General features: G+C 32.4%; 1 protein-coding gene across 2 annotated transcripts in view; it reads left to right on the top strand.

Moving 5' to 3' along the window:
* The first annotated feature begins 3,954 nt into the window (after positions 1 to 3,954).
* The window catches only part of LOC118035360 (ABC transporter C family member 2), a 37,967-nt gene continuing 24,195 nt past the window's right edge, over positions 3,955 to 17,726 (top strand). The window contains exons 1-13 of one of the 2 annotated variants that reach the window (XM_035040900.2): positions 3,955 to 4,171; positions 4,462 to 4,864; positions 5,721 to 5,899; positions 5,984 to 6,023; positions 8,079 to 8,235; positions 9,061 to 9,175; positions 9,315 to 9,395; positions 10,859 to 10,883; positions 12,939 to 12,995; positions 13,485 to 13,550; positions 14,628 to 14,702; positions 14,992 to 15,099; positions 16,308 to 16,442. In XM_035040900.2, the coding sequence (XP_034896791.1) occupies positions 4,532 to 4,864; positions 5,721 to 5,899; positions 5,984 to 6,023; positions 8,079 to 8,235; positions 9,061 to 9,175; positions 9,315 to 9,395; positions 10,859 to 10,883; positions 12,939 to 12,995; positions 13,485 to 13,550; positions 14,628 to 14,702; positions 14,992 to 15,099; positions 16,308 to 16,442 (1,371 nt within the window). In that variant the 5' untranslated portion in view covers positions 3,955 to 4,171; positions 4,462 to 4,531. The remainder of the gene's footprint in view (positions 4,172 to 4,461; positions 4,865 to 5,720; positions 5,900 to 5,983; positions 6,024 to 8,078; positions 8,236 to 9,060; positions 9,176 to 9,314; positions 9,396 to 10,858; positions 10,884 to 12,938; positions 12,996 to 13,484; positions 13,551 to 14,627; positions 14,703 to 14,991; positions 15,100 to 16,307; positions 16,443 to 17,726) is intronic. The other variant, XM_073412605.1, reaches the window with a different exon arrangement.

The raw sequence follows: 17,726 nt of genomic DNA, 5'->3' as shown, positions 1-17,726 counted from the left end.
TACTCAAAGACCTTTCTTTTTCATAATTTTCAGTTTGGTTACTAACTCATTTTAAAGTTCACTATATAAATATTAGAAGATTTTTTTTTTCAATATGGATTTGAAGCCCTTTGACACACACACACACACACACACTTTATGTTTGCTAAAAAAAAAAAAAAAAACAGAGAGAGCTATGTTTTTTCAATGTGGGATAATAAACTTTTCTAAGTTAAATACTTCAACTTATAAGAATAAGATAGTATTTTTTGAATGTGGGTTAAAAAATCTTTTGAAATAATTTTTTAAACTTAATCGTTTACAATATGTATAGCATGTATCCACATAAATTGTTTTTAAATTTTTTTGTTTAAACTATTAAAGCATTAAATATTTTTTAAATTTTTTTTCCAGGTGATCCAGGGCCTTGACTGGGTCTGTTTCATTCAAAATCTAGGTCTGCAATTGGCTTGGACTAAACTAGTCTACCTGCCGGGTTAACCCATAACTTGAGTGACCTGACAAAACCTGGTAGAGACTTTTTTTTTTTCAAATGTATTTTTTGTCTACCAGAAACCTTTTTTTCATATGTTTCCGTAAATTCTAACTCATTTCAAAGTTTACTATATAAATACGTAAAAAATATTTTATTTTTTCAATATGAGATTTGAAAGCCCTTAGTATATATACTCCATGTTTATAAAAAAAAAAATTATATTTTTTCAATGTGGATAAAAAAACCTTATTATTTTAAATACTTCAACTTAGAAGAATAAGATAATATCTTTTTAATGTGGAATTAAAAAAAACCTTTTGCAATAATCTTTCAAACTTAATTTTTTACATGTATAGCCTATATCCACATAAATTGTTTTTTAATTTTTTTATATAAAATATTACAACCTCAAATATTTTTTCTCAATTTTTTCGGGTTGACTCGAGTCAACCTATGTAACCCAGGACTCGACTCCTTGGCTGGGTCAACTCCCAGGTTGGGTTTGATAACTATGGTAGCCATGAAAATATAACTTTAAAGAATGAAATTGAAAAGAAATAAAGTAACGTGACCGGTTAAAAATAAAATTAGACAAAACCTACTCTTTTTTATTTTGTTTAGGACCTCTTTTAAAAAATTATTAATTTTGTTGTTATGTGTTTAATTTTCAGAGTGATTTGTTTAGTTCATCTATAGTTTTGCTTTTATCTTTTATATAAATAAACTATGTTTTTGAAAATAAAAAAATATATATTTTTATTTTTAGATGATGTTCTGAATATGTGTAGCCTTATATGTTATTTCTTTCTTTTTATTTTATTCAATCAATTTAATGTCCTATTTTTTAAGATTCAATATTTTGATCTATATTTTTCTCTCGGTTTTTCAAGTCTAGTTTTTAGGTGTTATTAATGATTTTTTTTATTGATTTAATAACACACATAATTCCAATTGAGTCTTTAAAAACCTATTGTTTTTTTACTAATGGGTTTTGTTAATTGAAATCTTGGAATGTTATTTTGGCCTACCAATTTTCACTTGGCATTATGGTCTTTCATCATTGGGCTCGAGCATTTTTTTTTTTGCTTGATTTAGGTGTATTTCCTTGCATTTATTTTATTATTATCTATTTTATTATAAAATAGGTTGCAACAAATGTCATATTTTTACAATGCTTACGAAGCAAAATCAAAGTTTTTGTAAAGAGAGCTTATAAAGAAAAGTGATTAAATAGGTGACCAAACTTTTCGAGGAAATGTCTCATGATCATGAGTGACCTCCCTTTTTAAAAATTGGTTTATTTTGGAATCAATTTGCCTATCTTAAAGAAAAAAATGGTCTATTTGTATGGGTGACTTGCTCCTTTCTGAAATTCAAAAACTAGTTTATTTTCATATGTGACTTCCCCTTTCAGAAACTAGTATATTTTCATGGGTGACCTCTTCTTTCTAAAATTTAAAAATTAGTCTTTTTCACAGGCGACTTGCCCCTTCTGAAATTTAAAAACCAGTCTATTTTCAAAGACGACCTTTCTTTTCAGAAACTAGTCTATTTTCATTGGCGACTTACCCTTTCTGAAATTCAAAAACTAGTTTATTTTCATAGGCAACCTTCCATTTCAAAAACTAATCTATTTTTACGGGCGGCATGCTCTTTCTAAATTTAAAAAATTAGTTTATTTTCATGGACGACCTCCTCTTTCAAAAATCAATCTAATTTCACGGGCGACCTGCCCTTTATAAGATTCAAAAATTGATATATTTTCATGGACGACCTCCTCGTTAAGAAACTGTTCTATTTTTATCGATGATTTGCCTTTTTTGAAATTGGTTTATTTTTACAAGCGGTCTTTTATTTTCATAGACGACATTTCATTTCCGAAATTGATCTATTTTCATGGGCAACCTGTCATTCCTGAAATTCAAAAATTGGTTTTTTTTCATAGACAACCTTCTTTTTTAAAAACTGGTTGATTTTTACAGGCGACTTGCCCTTTCTAAGATTAAAAAATAGATATATTTCATGGGTGATATACCTTTTTTTTGGAACTTTATGTGGGGACCAAATCCTTTTGTTTTTTCAAAGATCAAAACAAAATACCTTTTCAGGGTATATTCTTAAATCAAAACACCATTTTTTAGATGTTTACGTTACGTGGATGGAGCCTCAAACATTTCGAGTTATATTCCTTTAACTACTTTTAAAATTTGATCAAATAAATCATGAGAAAAAAATACATTGTTAAAACAATTTTTTTTTATTTAAATTTAAGTTGAAATATTTAGTGGTTATCTTTCCGTCACATTAAATGTCACATTAAATGATTGAAGTGGATTTAAAAAATTCTCATTAATAAAATATTTGATTACTTGGTTGCAAACTAAAAACAAAATAATCAAACTAGATAGAGGACAAACAAGTTCATTTGAATAATGTTTTCTTTTTTTGGCTCCTAGGATTTTTTTACTCTTTGGTCCCTTAATTTCCTTTTCTTTTTATTTAGTCCTTTGCCATTGCTTGCATACCTTTTTTTTGCTAAGGTGTCGAGGAAAATTTTCTTTACCGTCACTAGATCTTAATGTTTACCCTTGAGTGAAAAATTAACTCTAGCATTAATTAAATTATGTGATTGTTTGGTGATTTGTTTTTCATGCTTGCATAGGGGATCTCAAAGTGTTGATGAAAATTTTTCACTTGATTAATGCTTGGTTTAATAAAACAAAATTTAATTTTATTGATTTAATATAATTAAAGCTTTAGAGCCTGAATTTAAAATTTTAAAAAAATATTCAATATCTTTTTTTTTTGCCAACACTAAGGATTAATTTGCATAATTAAGGAAAAAGTTCATGTCCCTTTTATATTATTTTTGATATCAGTATATAAAAAAGATATAAAAATATAAAAAATTTAATTTTTTTCAAAAGTATTTTCCAACCGCAAAAATAAATAGAACATAAATTAATGCTTTTTAATGATTTTGACGTGTTAATATTAAAATATAAAAAATATATTTTTAATTAAAAATTTATTTTAAAAAAATATATTGCCAATCTAAACACCTCCGAAGTTTGTGGTTACTTCGACATATAATCCAAATAAAAAATAATTAAAATGTAAAATAAATTGGGCCGAACAGACTTAGCCCAACTTGATAGCCGGGTCTCCCAAGTCCCAACGCAGCACAAAAGAGCCTGCGGGGATCGTGGTAAGGACAAACTTGTTTTTTCATTTGACCAGGGACTTTTTTAAAAAAAATAAAAAGTAGTTGTGATTAGTAGGTTCAGAAAAGATCGGACCATTGTTGCCTGTCCTCTTCAATGGGTAATATCCCTTCTCTCTTGCATTATTCTCAACTATCATCCTTGATACATACACCATCCATTTAAAAACTATCCGCATCGAATCAAGTTTTGTTTTTCTTCGATTAAATTAGTTAACTTTTAAATTTGTACGTAAGCGATGACGAATCTATACACCCCCCCCCCTCTCTCTCTATTTTTTGTTTTTCTTTAAGGGTTTTCTCGTTGAATTTGTGAAGTATTGTCTTTATGGTTCCTCTGGTTGACCAGGACGGAGTTGTCTGCTTCTTCGTTTTAACCACTCGCTTAGGATTTTGATATTCTCTCTCTTTTATACACTATCTATCCGTTTAGTGAACTGATAAAAAAAAGAAAAGAAAAGAAGAAGGTGTTGGTTAGCTCCTTCTCTCCCTCTCTCTGAAATTCTCGCCCTTTTCTTTTCTTTTCTTTTCTTTTTAATTTTTTCCCTTAAAGATTAGAACACAGTGTTATTTGTATCATCAATTATTGTTTCAGTTCTAGTGCTAATATCGATATGATAATAATTAAAATTTGTTGTCTTGTCATTTGTTTTTGGTGATTTTCACAAACGTTAACTTGATGATTAGCCAAAATTTTCTGTTTCAATTTTTCTTTTTAGTATTTAACACCTTATGTCTGTTTAATTAAAATATATTTTTGCAGGTCTAATTTCTATGGAAATGAGGAATTAAATAAGCACAAGAGAAGAGAAGAGAAGAGAAGAGAAGTGAAGATGGGATTTGAAGCATTGGATTGGTACTGCAAACCAGTGAGAGATGGGGTGTGGACTAAAGCAGTGGAAAATGCATTTGGAGCGTACACACCTTGTGCCACCGACACTCTGGTGGTCTCCCTTTCTTATCTAGTTCTCATGGCACTTTGCTTCTATAAAATCTGGCTTACCAAGAAAGACTTCAAGCTCCAAAGATTCTGTTTGAGGTCTAAGTGGTATGCCTATTTGCTGGCTCTGCTTGCTCTTTATTCTACCGCCGAGCCCTTGTACAGATTGGTCATGGGTATTTCGGTTCTCAATTTAGATGGACAAACAGGCCTTGCTCCATTTGAGGTTTGCTTCTCCTCTTTTGCCTTTTCACTTATTTTTTTATTCATCTGGATAAACAATGGCATTGTTTTAAATCTTAGTGTCTTAATTTATATCGTGGAAAATTTTTTGTGTGTGGCTCAACTCTCATACATGATAAATAAAAGAGGATGAAAGCTATGATGGCCAGGCCTTGGAATTTAGATTACTTTGGGGATGATAAAAAGCATCACATTTGTCCTTTGGAGGTTATTTTCCCTGCTTTTGGCACCCCCATGTAAAAAATTATCAAGAAGCACCTCTAAGTATACAACCCAAAACTACTTTACAAGAACACCTTTGCCTGCATTGCAATAATAGCTGAAATGGATTGCAAAAATGTAGTTTCAGCTTGCAAACTTCATATTTATTACTGTAAGTTGCGATAAGTAGACTAAAAAAACCATTAAATCCTTTTTCTTTTTTTTTTTCTTTTTAATCCTATGCCCTAGGCCACAAACACAGGTTAAAAAAACAGGAATTTAATTTCCCTTTGGTATTTTCAGCCCAAGGCAACAACAACAATATTATGACGCATTTCTGATTTTTTCTTATTGTGGATGCCTCTGCCATGATGTGTTTCAGCCAGTCCGTATTTGGTTTTGTGTTCTTTTTAGTACGCAAATGTATCCTTGGTCTAATGCTGTTTCTCCTTTCTCAAGTAAATTTTTTCTGGTTTATTTTTCTTATACATTTGATTAGCAGTAGCATGTACATTTAAATCATCACTAGATTAAGAGTGGGTGAGGTTAATTAGCAGACGTAAGGTATGATCCTACTTTGGTAAGCTAATGATGATGTTCATAGTCAAATAATGTTCATTTCATCTTCTTGTTGACAGATTGTTTCCTTGATTATTGAGGCCCTTGCTTGGTGCTCCTTGCTGGTTATGATTGTTGTAGAAATTAAAGTCTATATTCGTGAATTTCGATGGTTTGTTCGATTCGGGGTCATTTATACTTTGGTGGGTGATGCAGTGATGCTCAATCTTATCCTCACAGTGAAGGAGTTCTATAACAAGTTTGTATTTCCAATTTATAGGTGCTTTTAGTTTATACATTTGATTGGGAAAAGGCAAACTCACAATTTTAATTGTTTTTGCAGTGCTGTACTGCATCTATACATTAGTGAGGTCATTGTTCAGGTTTGCTTCTATTTACCTATTCTATCCTCAAGTTTGAAGGATACTCCTGTTTTTGGTTCCCCATATCCTTCTAATATTTACTTGGGCTCTTGAGTGCTAAGCTGCTAACTAGTCGAATGCCCCCATGATGTGTGGGTGGTCCAATCTTACACTTCACCATTCTCTCTGCTAATTCATGTAATTATTTTTATTTTTATTATTCTCTCCATGTCAGACAGGAACTGTATCATAACATGATGCTTGTAAAGGATAAGTAATTGAGTTTAATCCATCTGACTCAAACCCTATTCAAAATTTAAATTGCTTAGTTAGTACCTCAAACTCGTTTCATATTACACCTATTAGATCCAAAAATAACTATTGAACCCAATTAAACACTTCAGAGTCTCTTCAACCCTAATTCAACATTATAAAGTTTATTGATTGAAATAAATTAAAAAATTTCACATCATTAAGCATGAAAAGGAAAAAGCAACATAATAATTTCAAAGTATGTGTATTAAATATATTCCACAAAATTGTTGATGCATATTCAATTTAAATTCTTATTTGATTTCAACTTTTGAAAGAAATATTAAAAATTATATCATATGATTTCATAATTTGATCAAGAAATCGCTTTCTTGAAAAATAATAAGGGTGTTGATGACACAATTTAACTCTTGTATTTTCATAACTTTCTAAACAATTTAAGGAATTTGATTAGGGTGGATCCAGTATTAGAGGCAATTTTTTCCTCATCTTACACTTACAAATATGCAATATATATGTTAAACTAAGCCTTATAACATATACCTGCAATTGGTATAACTAAAAACTATTAACAACAATGAAATTTTGATTTAAAGTTTGTGGTTCAAAATTTTCTATTATTTTCTCTTTATTCAACATAATGTTAATGTTTTGAAGCTTTTTTTTTTGAACACATATGACCAAAACATCGCTTTATATTTGATAAGTAGAATTGACTAATATCGGTCCATAACACATTTGGCTATATCTCCATGTGTCTGCATCACAAAATTTCATGAGAACTGTATCAGTTTTACTAGCGTATAAAGTTATATTTATAGTAGCTCTCCTAAGTTACCCCTTGTGGTGTTTCCATATATCTGGCACCTCTAACCAAAGTTGGGCTTGTTAAGTGACACCAGGTAACATATGAAAATGATGGAATAAAATAGGTAGAAGGGGAGTTCAAGAAGGGAAGATGAAATATAAGACTAGATAAGGGACAAATTAGAAGAAATATCAGTAAGTAAAATATAGTAGCTGCAATTTGCAACAATCATTCAAGGACCATTTTAAAACATAATGACAATTGATCTTGCATAGGCACCAAAATGTATTTGTAATAACAAAATTGAAATTGGATTATTAGTAGTAAAAAAAAAGCTGGATTTGACTACTACCAGTAGGCATTAAGATACGTTCCTAATTAGAGCTACTTTAATATTAAATAGGAATTGTGATTGAATTCCTAAAATCTCTAATAACAAATAGAAATTCCAAATAAACTAAAAGGAAAATAGCAATTCAAAATCTTTGGCTGGTTCTCCATCAATAGCTTCAAGATGGTATTAGACATGGCTTATGGCAACCAATATGGCCTCTAAAATTTTAAAATTCATCTGTTAAAGAATTTCACCATTGTTGGTTCTCTGTTAAGAAAGTTTTGTTGGATGAGTTTTTTTTAGCCCAGCCTTGCTATGGAATGCGATTTGGAGCTAATAATTTTAGAGCTTGTTGAACATCTAGATATGACATGATATACTTGTTTAAGTACTTATGCTTGGTTATTATTGGCGCAATTTGAATCTATGTCATATTGTGATCAAAATCACCAACTTTGCCACACAACTTGTATTTATTCTGCTGGAAATGGGTGAAGGTGGTGATTTACAATATTCAGGGATGCAAAAGTTTAGGGTAGAATGTGATTCACAATCCTTGGGTTTCTGAGTTAGTTACTTTTCTCTTCATAAGCAGGCTTCCAACTTGAATTAAATTGTGTAGGCATATTTGGTTCTAATATAAAAGTCTTGTTTTGGTTAGGGCTTGTTTGGAATACTACTACTTGTGTATGTTCCTGACTTGGATCCTTATCCTGGTTACACTCCAATGCAATTTGAATCTGTTGATGATGCTGAATATGAAGAGTTACCTGGAGGAGAGTACATATGTCCTGAGAGGCACGCCAGCATAATTTCCAGTATGTATATTTTGTAACTTTGTTATCGTGTATCAACATACAAACTCTCTAGTGGCATTGCCAATTGCCAAAGACATCAATCATTAATTGTTGAACATTAGGTTATGTCCGTTGCTGTGGTAATTGGTATGGTTGATGGATGAGCTCCTAATATGTGTTCTCCATTTGTCTTTAGACCTTTTTTTTTTTTATTTAAGTTAGTTGCTCCATGTTTAATCTACTTTGGTTATTTCTGTTAAATGGTTTGCTTCCTCAATTAAATGATTTTGTTTTTACACGTGTACCTTGATAACTAAAAATTTTGATCAAAGTTTTTTAGCATGTTTGGGAGAGATAACAAGTGTAATAAATGCATTAGTTGACCAAAAGATCACCCTAAAATTATATCTCATGGCTGTTGAGAACAAATCAAATCTAACAGTTTTATTCCTCAATCTTTCGTACATGCTCCAATGGAACCAAGAGGTCTAAAATTCTAGTTATTTGGTTGTAACTAAAAAATACGGACATTTGTGAATTCAATTTGAAATTTGTTATGGTTTTTTTGGTAAGTAATTCTTATATAGGTATAAAGAATTTATGGGGAAAGAAACAACAAAAATCATCTATGGGCGAAAATTGAGCCACACTAGTATCCTGAACAACCTAATTGAATGTTATGGAGTTATTTTAGATTGGTTCTGTAATCTTTTTTACACACCTTCCATCCATTACATGCTAATTCAGGCATGGTGCAAAGGTTATTCATGGTATTCTTTAGAAGAAACTGCATTTTGTGTAACTGTTTTATCTTCTAAATTTGCTATTTCATTTTTCATTTGCTAGAAATTGTTTTTGGATGGATGAGTCCCCTTATGAAGCTAGGATATAGGAGACCCATCACCGAGAAGGATGTTTGGAAATTGGATACGTGGGATCGCACTGAAACTCTTAATGATAGGTGCGTTGCCTCAAGTTGCTAAGATACAATACATATCAATGTTTGTGTCATTATTTAAATTGCTTGGTTTATGTTACATTTGTTGCTGAAAATCTTATGCATATCAAATTTCATGCTATATGTTTTGTTGATTCTGCAGGTTCCAAAAATGCTGGGCTGAGGAATTAAGAAAACCAAAACCATGGCTGTTAAGGGCATTAAATAGTAGCCTTGGAGGGAGGTAAACATAATGAAACTGAAGTAGGGTTTGTTTGTTCTATTTATTCACTTACCTAGTTATATGGTGAAGTCTAAAATGTATTTGCATGTTCTTGTCATGGATACATTTCATTCATTTCTCTTATATAAAGAGATGCAGCTATGAAAACTAACCATAGTGGTAGAGTATATAAGATAAATCACAAGAATTCCATCTAGAAAATGATCATAGAACATTGATTGTGACAAAATGTCACGGTTAGAGTTAAAAGTTGGTCAATTGTAAAACTCAATCATTTTTTTCAATCATATTTCTATTTTGATCATCTACTTGTAGCCATTATTGCAATGACTGTTAATGTGCCCTAACAGTGTTGTCTCAAACTTGATTATTCTAGCTGTCAAGTGTCCTATGCTGAGAGTTTCTGTCTCTTTGTTTTAGTATATTGTTGTTTTTGTACCTTTTGGCTTGATGATTAGTCACATGATGGGAGACAAGTCTAGGGAAAAGTTTGCAGTCGGCTGTGATTAGAGTTTAAGTTTTATAATAAGGTGTTTAGGGCTTTGGAAACTGAAAACAGGTCTGCAACTATTAGGAATTGAAGGAAAATAAAATAAAAACTACTAGCCTGACACTAGTAGATTCAGGGAATCACTCCTTGAATAAAACCTAAGCCTAACATCCATGGTTTAAGGAATCACTTTTTAATCAAAGCATCATAGTCTCCAAGTAAAAGGCTGCACTTTATTCATAATAATTCTCTGATAATGATATTAAATGCCACAAACATATTTTTAGGCTTGAGTTATTCCTATTACTAACTAGGCTTTTATTCTTAAATAAGATACACAAATATTCCTACTTGACTGGTAAAGAGAGATAAGAAATTAACTCTTTCATTTAAAAAGGTACTTTGTACTTCCTAAACAGCTAGCAAATATTCCTCTTAACAGGAAATTTACTGAAATTTAGCCCATGTTCCATTGAATGCGAGGGTGCATGAATAAGGAATTTCTCTACGTTGCAATTGATTAACCAACTCTTTGTGTTTGATAGTACCATTTTAAAATTGCATAGATGTTATGCTATTATATACACATAAGCACATGAATGTCTGAATGAAAGCTCAACTAATTTGGGCATATTCACTTAGGATTTTTCTATGCAACAAATGATTGGCCAATGGCTATCTGCCATTTATTATATTGAAGACCAACAATTTTCATAGTAAACCTTTTATCATCTTTCGGAATGTACGTGCATTGATCATGTAATGTTGATCTACTCATTCTTGATCCAGTGGATTTAATTAATTTTCCTTGTTGGGATTAGATGTTTATATTTTTCGCATGCATGTCATACATGTCTTAGAAGCATCGTTGTTGTTATCATATACTGGCTAAAAAGTCCCCATCAGTCTAGAATTGTACACTTGTGACATATATATATGAATCTAATTGATTTCACCCTTTGCTGTTTTCTAGGTTTTGGTGGGGAGGCTTCTGGAAGGTAATGGACTACCCTTTTGACATTAAACTTATGTTATAATTTGGTTCTTGGGTTAATAGCTCAAAATTCATGTATTTATCATTTCATGAGAAGTGATTTAGATTGATTTGTTTGAATTAGTGTTTGTAAATTCCTAAGGTAGGTATAGGTTTGACCATTTTTTTTTGGTAATCTATATAGGTGCATACATTAGAAAATTTTGAAATATGCATGCTCTGTATGTGGTGGTTCTATCAAATCCATAGTTGGTAACATTTTTTAAATGAACTGTAGATGTTCTAATGTTTTGTCTACTAATATAGCCATAATTCTTGTCATTGGTGAAAAAGTTTACATTTTCTATGGTGCTAATGAAGGCTCTAGCTCTTGGCCTTTTATTTGTTGCTTGCTAACTTTGTCTTGCTGCTTAGTATGAGGCTTTGTAAATTTGGTTAAAGGAAAGGAGAAGAATTTGTAGATCTTCTACATCTATAAATGTATTCTCTTTAAGGCGAATCCATATGAACATCCCCTGAGTGATTGCTACTCATGTGTAATGTAATCAATGATAATAGAGAGCTCTGAGGAAAAAATTGCTTTCTCTTGGTGGAGAATTTCCATTATATAGAAAGAGTACAAGGAGTACAAACTGATTTTTAGCCTTTAGATGTGCAAAACTACAATTTACAAAACAGTCTACTGGTAGCCCACAACATCCTAATTAAAGGAAAGATTTACAACAAAGAAATTAGTTTTGCAAGTTTATAATCTGTTGGTTATAAATGTCCAACTAATAGTTGTCAATTTGAGGAAAACTTTCCTTTGACATCCCTCTTGAATTGATGTTGGTAAATCATAAAGCATCAATTTGATAACAAGGAAATGATGGTGCTAATGTGTAATGGATTTGGTGAAGATACCATCAATTTGTAGAGTAGTGGAGATGTGTGGAAGAGTAATGATTTTGTAGTTAAAGGCCTCTCAAATAGAGTGACAATCAACCTCTATATGTTTCAGGCGCTTGTGATAAACAAGATTGGCATTGATTTGGATGGCGTTGGTGTTATGATAAACACGGTTGGCATTCATGTGGAAAGTAGAATTCAACAATTTCCAAATCTCAGAGATGGTTGTTATATAAGAACTAGTGATAATAATGTCGTTCATCTAAACAAGGAGGATGACTATCCTGTTAGGTGTCTTCTATTGAAATAGAGAGTAGTCATATTGATTCTGAGTGAATGAAAAGCCAAGGATAGTGGTTTGAAATTTCTCAAATCATGTTCTTGGTGCTTGTTTCAAACCATATAGAGAACAATTTAGTTGGCAAACATTAGTAGTTGGTGAAGTGGATATGCCAGAGGGAAGTTTCATGTAAACTTCCTAGAATTGAGAAGCGGCAAAGGCTTTAATTGTACAGACAGTGGTCATCCTAGTGACTTGTGTGAATGTCTCATTGTAGTCAAGGCCATACTTTTGCTTGTTGCCAAGAACCACTAATTGAGCCTTGTAACAATCTACGAAGCCATAAGAACAAAGCTTAATAGAAAACACCCATTTACTCCCAATGGGTTTCACAGATGGGGGACATAGAACAACATTCCAGGTGCGGTTGTTGTCAAGTACTAGAATTTCAGTTTCAAAGTGTGAGCTTCAAATGGTCATACTTGATTTGATGCTTGTGTCGTAATAGCCTTGCTTGAAATGTGAACCATTAACTTCAAATTGTGTGCTGTCAAAGCTCTTGTTTGATTCTTGCATTCTTCGATGAAAGTTTGAACTTTTACTAGCTTAAAAGTTTTTATTTTGTTTTTCATTCTACCTTGAGAAGACCATCTGTCATTTACATGATCAACTTAAACATGAATGTTTTGTGTTTTTCCTTGTTGGGTATCATTTTGTGAAATATGCAAGAACACAAAGTTCAAGTGTGATGGTAAAGTGAATATTTTTTGTATGATTTGAAAATTTACCGTTTATTTTAGTTTTTACAAATAGGAGAAATCCTTGATGATGTTTCCCAATTTGTTGGGCCGACGTAGCTGACATATTTGTTCATCTATTGATCATTTGTAGATTGGCAATGATGCTTCCCAATTTGTTGGGCCACTTGTCTTGAACCAACTCTTAAAGGTTAGCTCCTCCTTTGTCTATGCTTTAGTGGATAAGTGATCTGGTTTCTTTTTTTCTCCTCCATGAAGTTAAACTTAATGGTTCCTTTTCATTAGCAAACAAATCAAACATGCATTTTAGTTTTTCTCATTGGTTTAAACTTTTCATCAATTCCATTTGATGAATCATTTAATGTTAGTTTTGTGTGAGGAAAAATGATGTTATGTGGAGAGCTGGTGTTCCCATCTTGTGTACATCTATTTTTATGACTGTGACGTGTTCTTTATCACATCTCGTGAGTCGGGCTAGCTTTAGAAGTTTGATATTTGTAAGAATGCTAAAATTGGCTATCCTTTTAATAGTGGATTGGTAGGTAATATTGTCTTGACATAACTACAATGTGCTTGTGTGTTGCGGGGAAGGATTTTTACACTTCTCCAATGCATCATGTGATTATCTTAATGATTTTTCCTATGATTTTTGATTGTATTATTTTTTAACCACCTGCAGTCTATGCAAGAAGGTGATCCGGCTTGGATTGGTTATGTCTATGCTTTCTCAATTTTTGCTGGAGTGGTATGATCTCTTTTAATCAATGTTGAGTTGAACATTCTGATTTTTATTTTCATAATGCATGCTGCTTTTGATAACTTGAAATGCCATGCATTTTTGTAGTGAAGAGTTTGACTAGAATTGCCTACAACTTTGATGAGACTCGTGACATTAGGAGGGTTCATGAATCAACAAATAGAAAGTTTGCATGATTGTTGTAGAAATTTGTTGTTTTATATCTCGATGATAGTCCTCTGCCTTAGCCCTTACTAAGTTATGCTGCTCCCCCATTCATTTGGAAAGTTAGAGCATCTCCTGCTATTAGAATAGAGGCATTAAATAATGCAATAATTTTATTTTTTGATACAAGTAGTGAAATAGTATTTACAAGTGTTTACTCTGTCAAAAAACAAGGTTTTCATTTTATGTTATATCCCCCAAGCTTTGGAGGTTTTTTAGTTAATTTTTATGAAAAATTATTAGAACTCTGGCAAGGTATTTAATAGTATCATGACGAAATTGAATTATGGAATAGAACTCCTTTTGTTCCATAATGTGTGGCCATGTTTTGTTTTTGTAACTTTGTGAGGAGACATGATTTGCTAATTTTATTTAAAATGGTTGTGTTACCGTTCACAATATGAAGGGCAAATTTGGAAACATAGATATTGCAAGGTACTATATTTGGAAGTGGCCACTTAAATTGGGACATGTTACAGGACTGGTGGCCACTTATCATGGGGCTGAGTATAATTAACTTTGTGATTAGAAATGGTCAATGTTGCTTTTGTTGTCATGGAAGAATAGTTTTTTCTTCATATGATTTCTTATCTTTATCATTCGGGGATGGCTTGGTTAGCTCTAGCTCATGCATTTGAAAGTTAACTTGAGATTTATGTCATATAATAAGAAATCTAACAAAGGGAATAGGGAGGAATACAATATGGAAAATGAACTGATGCCCTTATTCAATCCAAATAGTTTAAAATTTGACATTACTTCCACCTACATATCCCTGTCAAATTGTCACCATGCTCTTGTTTTTATTAATGGATTATCAATAAGAACTCAGAATCTCTTATCTGGGGTAATCTTATCCAGGTATTTGGCGTGTTATGTGAAGCACAGTATTTTCAGAATGTCATGCGTGTTGGTTACCGCCTGAGAGCAACTTTGGTAATTTCATTTTCTTGTTGACCTTTTGATGCATGCAGTTTATGATTTTTTATTTTTGGATGTGGTGTCATCAAACACAACTAAACAGTATCGCCATTTTACTGCCATGCAACTCTTTCTTGCCTCCAATTAATTGGTGGAGGCAAATGGTAGCAGGGGAGTGCAAGTGTGGTTTGAAGAGAAAAATCGGTCACTTCTTCAAGAGCTAACCCTGCATTATTTTTTCTCATTGGTCATGCCTGACCTGAAAGCTTAGACATGATTTATCTGTGTGACCAATGCTTTCTAGGTTGCTGCTGTGTTTCGAAAATCTCTAAGGCTGACCCACGAAGGTCGGCGGAAGTTTGCATCTGGAAAAATAACCAACTTGATGACAACTGATGCTGAAGCACTTCAGGTGTGCTTGCTCAGTATCTCTTTTGTATGCATATATAATGTTCTTGATTGTTCAATATTACTGCATGTGCTTTCATAATCTGACATGGAAGGGTGGGTTTAAGATTTTGTGTTAGAGCAATCTCATGTCAAAAATTCATGTAGTGCACTATTTATCTATTGTGCCTGCGTGCAACTATACCTATATTTACAACAAAAAAAAAGAAAAAGAAAGAAAAAGCGGTTGCTGTTCAATTATAACCCTGTTGATGTAGGTTTTGAGAAGGAAATTATGATTAATGTTTTAATCTGACAATTTTGTGAAAGTGGCTGTTTTGAAGCCTGAGAACACATAAGTGAGTGAATACATCTTGTTAATGTTTGTAAAGGAGAACCAGTAACCTAAATACTAAAGAACTACTAAGGAGCCTGTCAATATTAATACCTGTAACACATCCTTTCGTGTGCAAACTTGTTTGGTCTTTGCATGAAGACAGAGACATGTATAGGTTCTTGGGTTTGAGGGTTGGAGTGTAATGCTTATAGTCTGAGGGGCTGTTATGTAAAAAAGAAAAATGAGAAGAGCATTGTCGGTTCCTGAAAGGAATGAGGCTGAAGTTTAAAACTTATAGTTTGAGGTGGGCATTATGTGTAAAAACGATGCTGGAAAAATGTTTCAGGATCCTTAAAAGAAGGTTCTTTTAGCCAACTTAGGTTTGTCCACCCCTGGCTCCTATATGCATCCCTAAAGCATGGATCCCAGTGCAGACCTGTTTCTTCATTGTGATTAAATTTTATAGTAGAGGTGATGGGGAAAGAAGAACAAATATATCAGAAACTAGTCCAATGTGTAGGAATGTTAATTTTGTATGATTGTCATAGATATGTAGTTCTACTTAGGAATATTATTATTCACTATGTAGTCGTTACTATAGGAATATAGTGTATTTCTTTTTACTAGGTTTTTCTTTTCACATTGGGATTAGATATTTTTTTCCACCTCTTACTATTATTAGAATTAGTTTTCCTATTTAACATAGGAAATTTATGAAAATCTGTCAAAATTACCTTAATATGACTTTATTGTGGATACATGTAACATGAAGAATAAACTGGCTCAAGGCATGCCGCATGTAATTTCAAAGTTCTTTTTTTGGATTAAAGTTTGATCTTGATTTAGTTAACTTCCCTCATTGGTACCACAACTAATTTGCTTATTGCTATCAACAGCAAATATGCCAATCACTTCACACTTTGTGGTCAGCTCCATTCCGTATTATTGTTGCCATGGTTCTTCTTTATCAGCAGTTGAATGTTGCTTCTCTTCTCGGCGCACTAATGCTAGTTCTTCTGTTCCCCATACAGGTTTATGGGTTTGCCTTATTTCCCTCATCGTTCCTTATTTTAATAGTGTTGTTTTCATGGTGCATGTGTCTTTTAATTTGATCATCTTTTCATGCCCTAGCAATATGTTTCATTTGTAAGCATAAGTTTGCAATAATCATCTTTGTTTGCGTTCTGTTCTTGTTCTTGTTTTCTTTTTTAAATCTTGGAACTTTAACAATCTTTTGACCTTGTAGTTTTTGTAGATTTTACTTATGATATCACTCTTTAGTTGGATGAATGTTTCTAGTGATCTTCCTTCATCTATATTATTCGGAACTTGTGTTCTCTTAGATCATGTTGTGGAGTCTAGAAGGGTTACTTTATTCTGTTTCCCTTTGCCCCAGGGTCAATTCATTTATACTTACTGTATGAGTGCACAATATTTTTAATTTTTTGTGGTAGGATAGTTTCTCTCTTCTTTGTGGTGTCATGCTTTGGGTGCTTTTTGGGAGTTTCACAGGTTTATAACCAGCTTCATTGGGCTACTCTTATATGATTTCACTTTGCTTTGCTTTCATGATTTGGAGGATGAATTGCTCCCCAACATGATTTTGTATTTGTCTTCAGCCAATCAAGATACATCTTTCATCTAACCTATACTATACTGAAATGCACACAGTCTATAATGGTTAGCTTCCATTACTAGAAAAATATTTTATCGAATGTACAAGAACAATTTATTGGTTCAAGTCCTACTCTTGAATGGCTTGTTCAATTTCTAATTCTTATGGGTCTCCATGGCCTAAAAAAACAGAATGGCCTCTTATTGACCCAAGGACTGATGTGACCTGTCACAACAAGTCCCAAGCCGTGAAGTAATTTTTTTTGGGGATCCAAGGGACCCAACCCACTGTTCTATAAGTACCTAAAAAAGAAAAGAATGAACAAGTATATTTTTGCATTCATTTTTCTAGAATTGGCCCTCCCGTCATGAGAAGCCCTAGGTCACGAAGCTATTTAGGCAAAAACATGCAATGAATAAAGAAGAGAAAATTGCACTGTTCATTTGGTGTGATTTTACTAGGAGAGTCGAAAATGAAATAGTGTCAACAGAATGCAGAATATAGAATCTCTTCTGCTAAACCATATTATATTTGACCCTAGAGAACTGTCTGAAGGAGAATCTAATCCTAGATATCTTGATGAAAAATATGTGGTGTGTGTTGATCAACCTAAATCTGAATGGATTGGCTAACTATGCAATTTTTATATTGCTGGGACTGAAGTAACAGAATGGTTCGAATTGCCTTTACCTTTCGACTA

Source organism: Populus alba, chromosome 11 (assembly GCF_005239225.2).
Source record: "Populus alba chromosome 11, ASM523922v2, whole genome shotgun sequence".
Lineage (NCBI taxonomy): Eukaryota > Viridiplantae > Streptophyta > Magnoliopsida > Malpighiales > Salicaceae > Populus > Populus alba.
The sequence above is the reverse complement of the archived record's forward strand: the minus strand, read 5'-3'. Positions and strand labels throughout refer to the sequence as shown.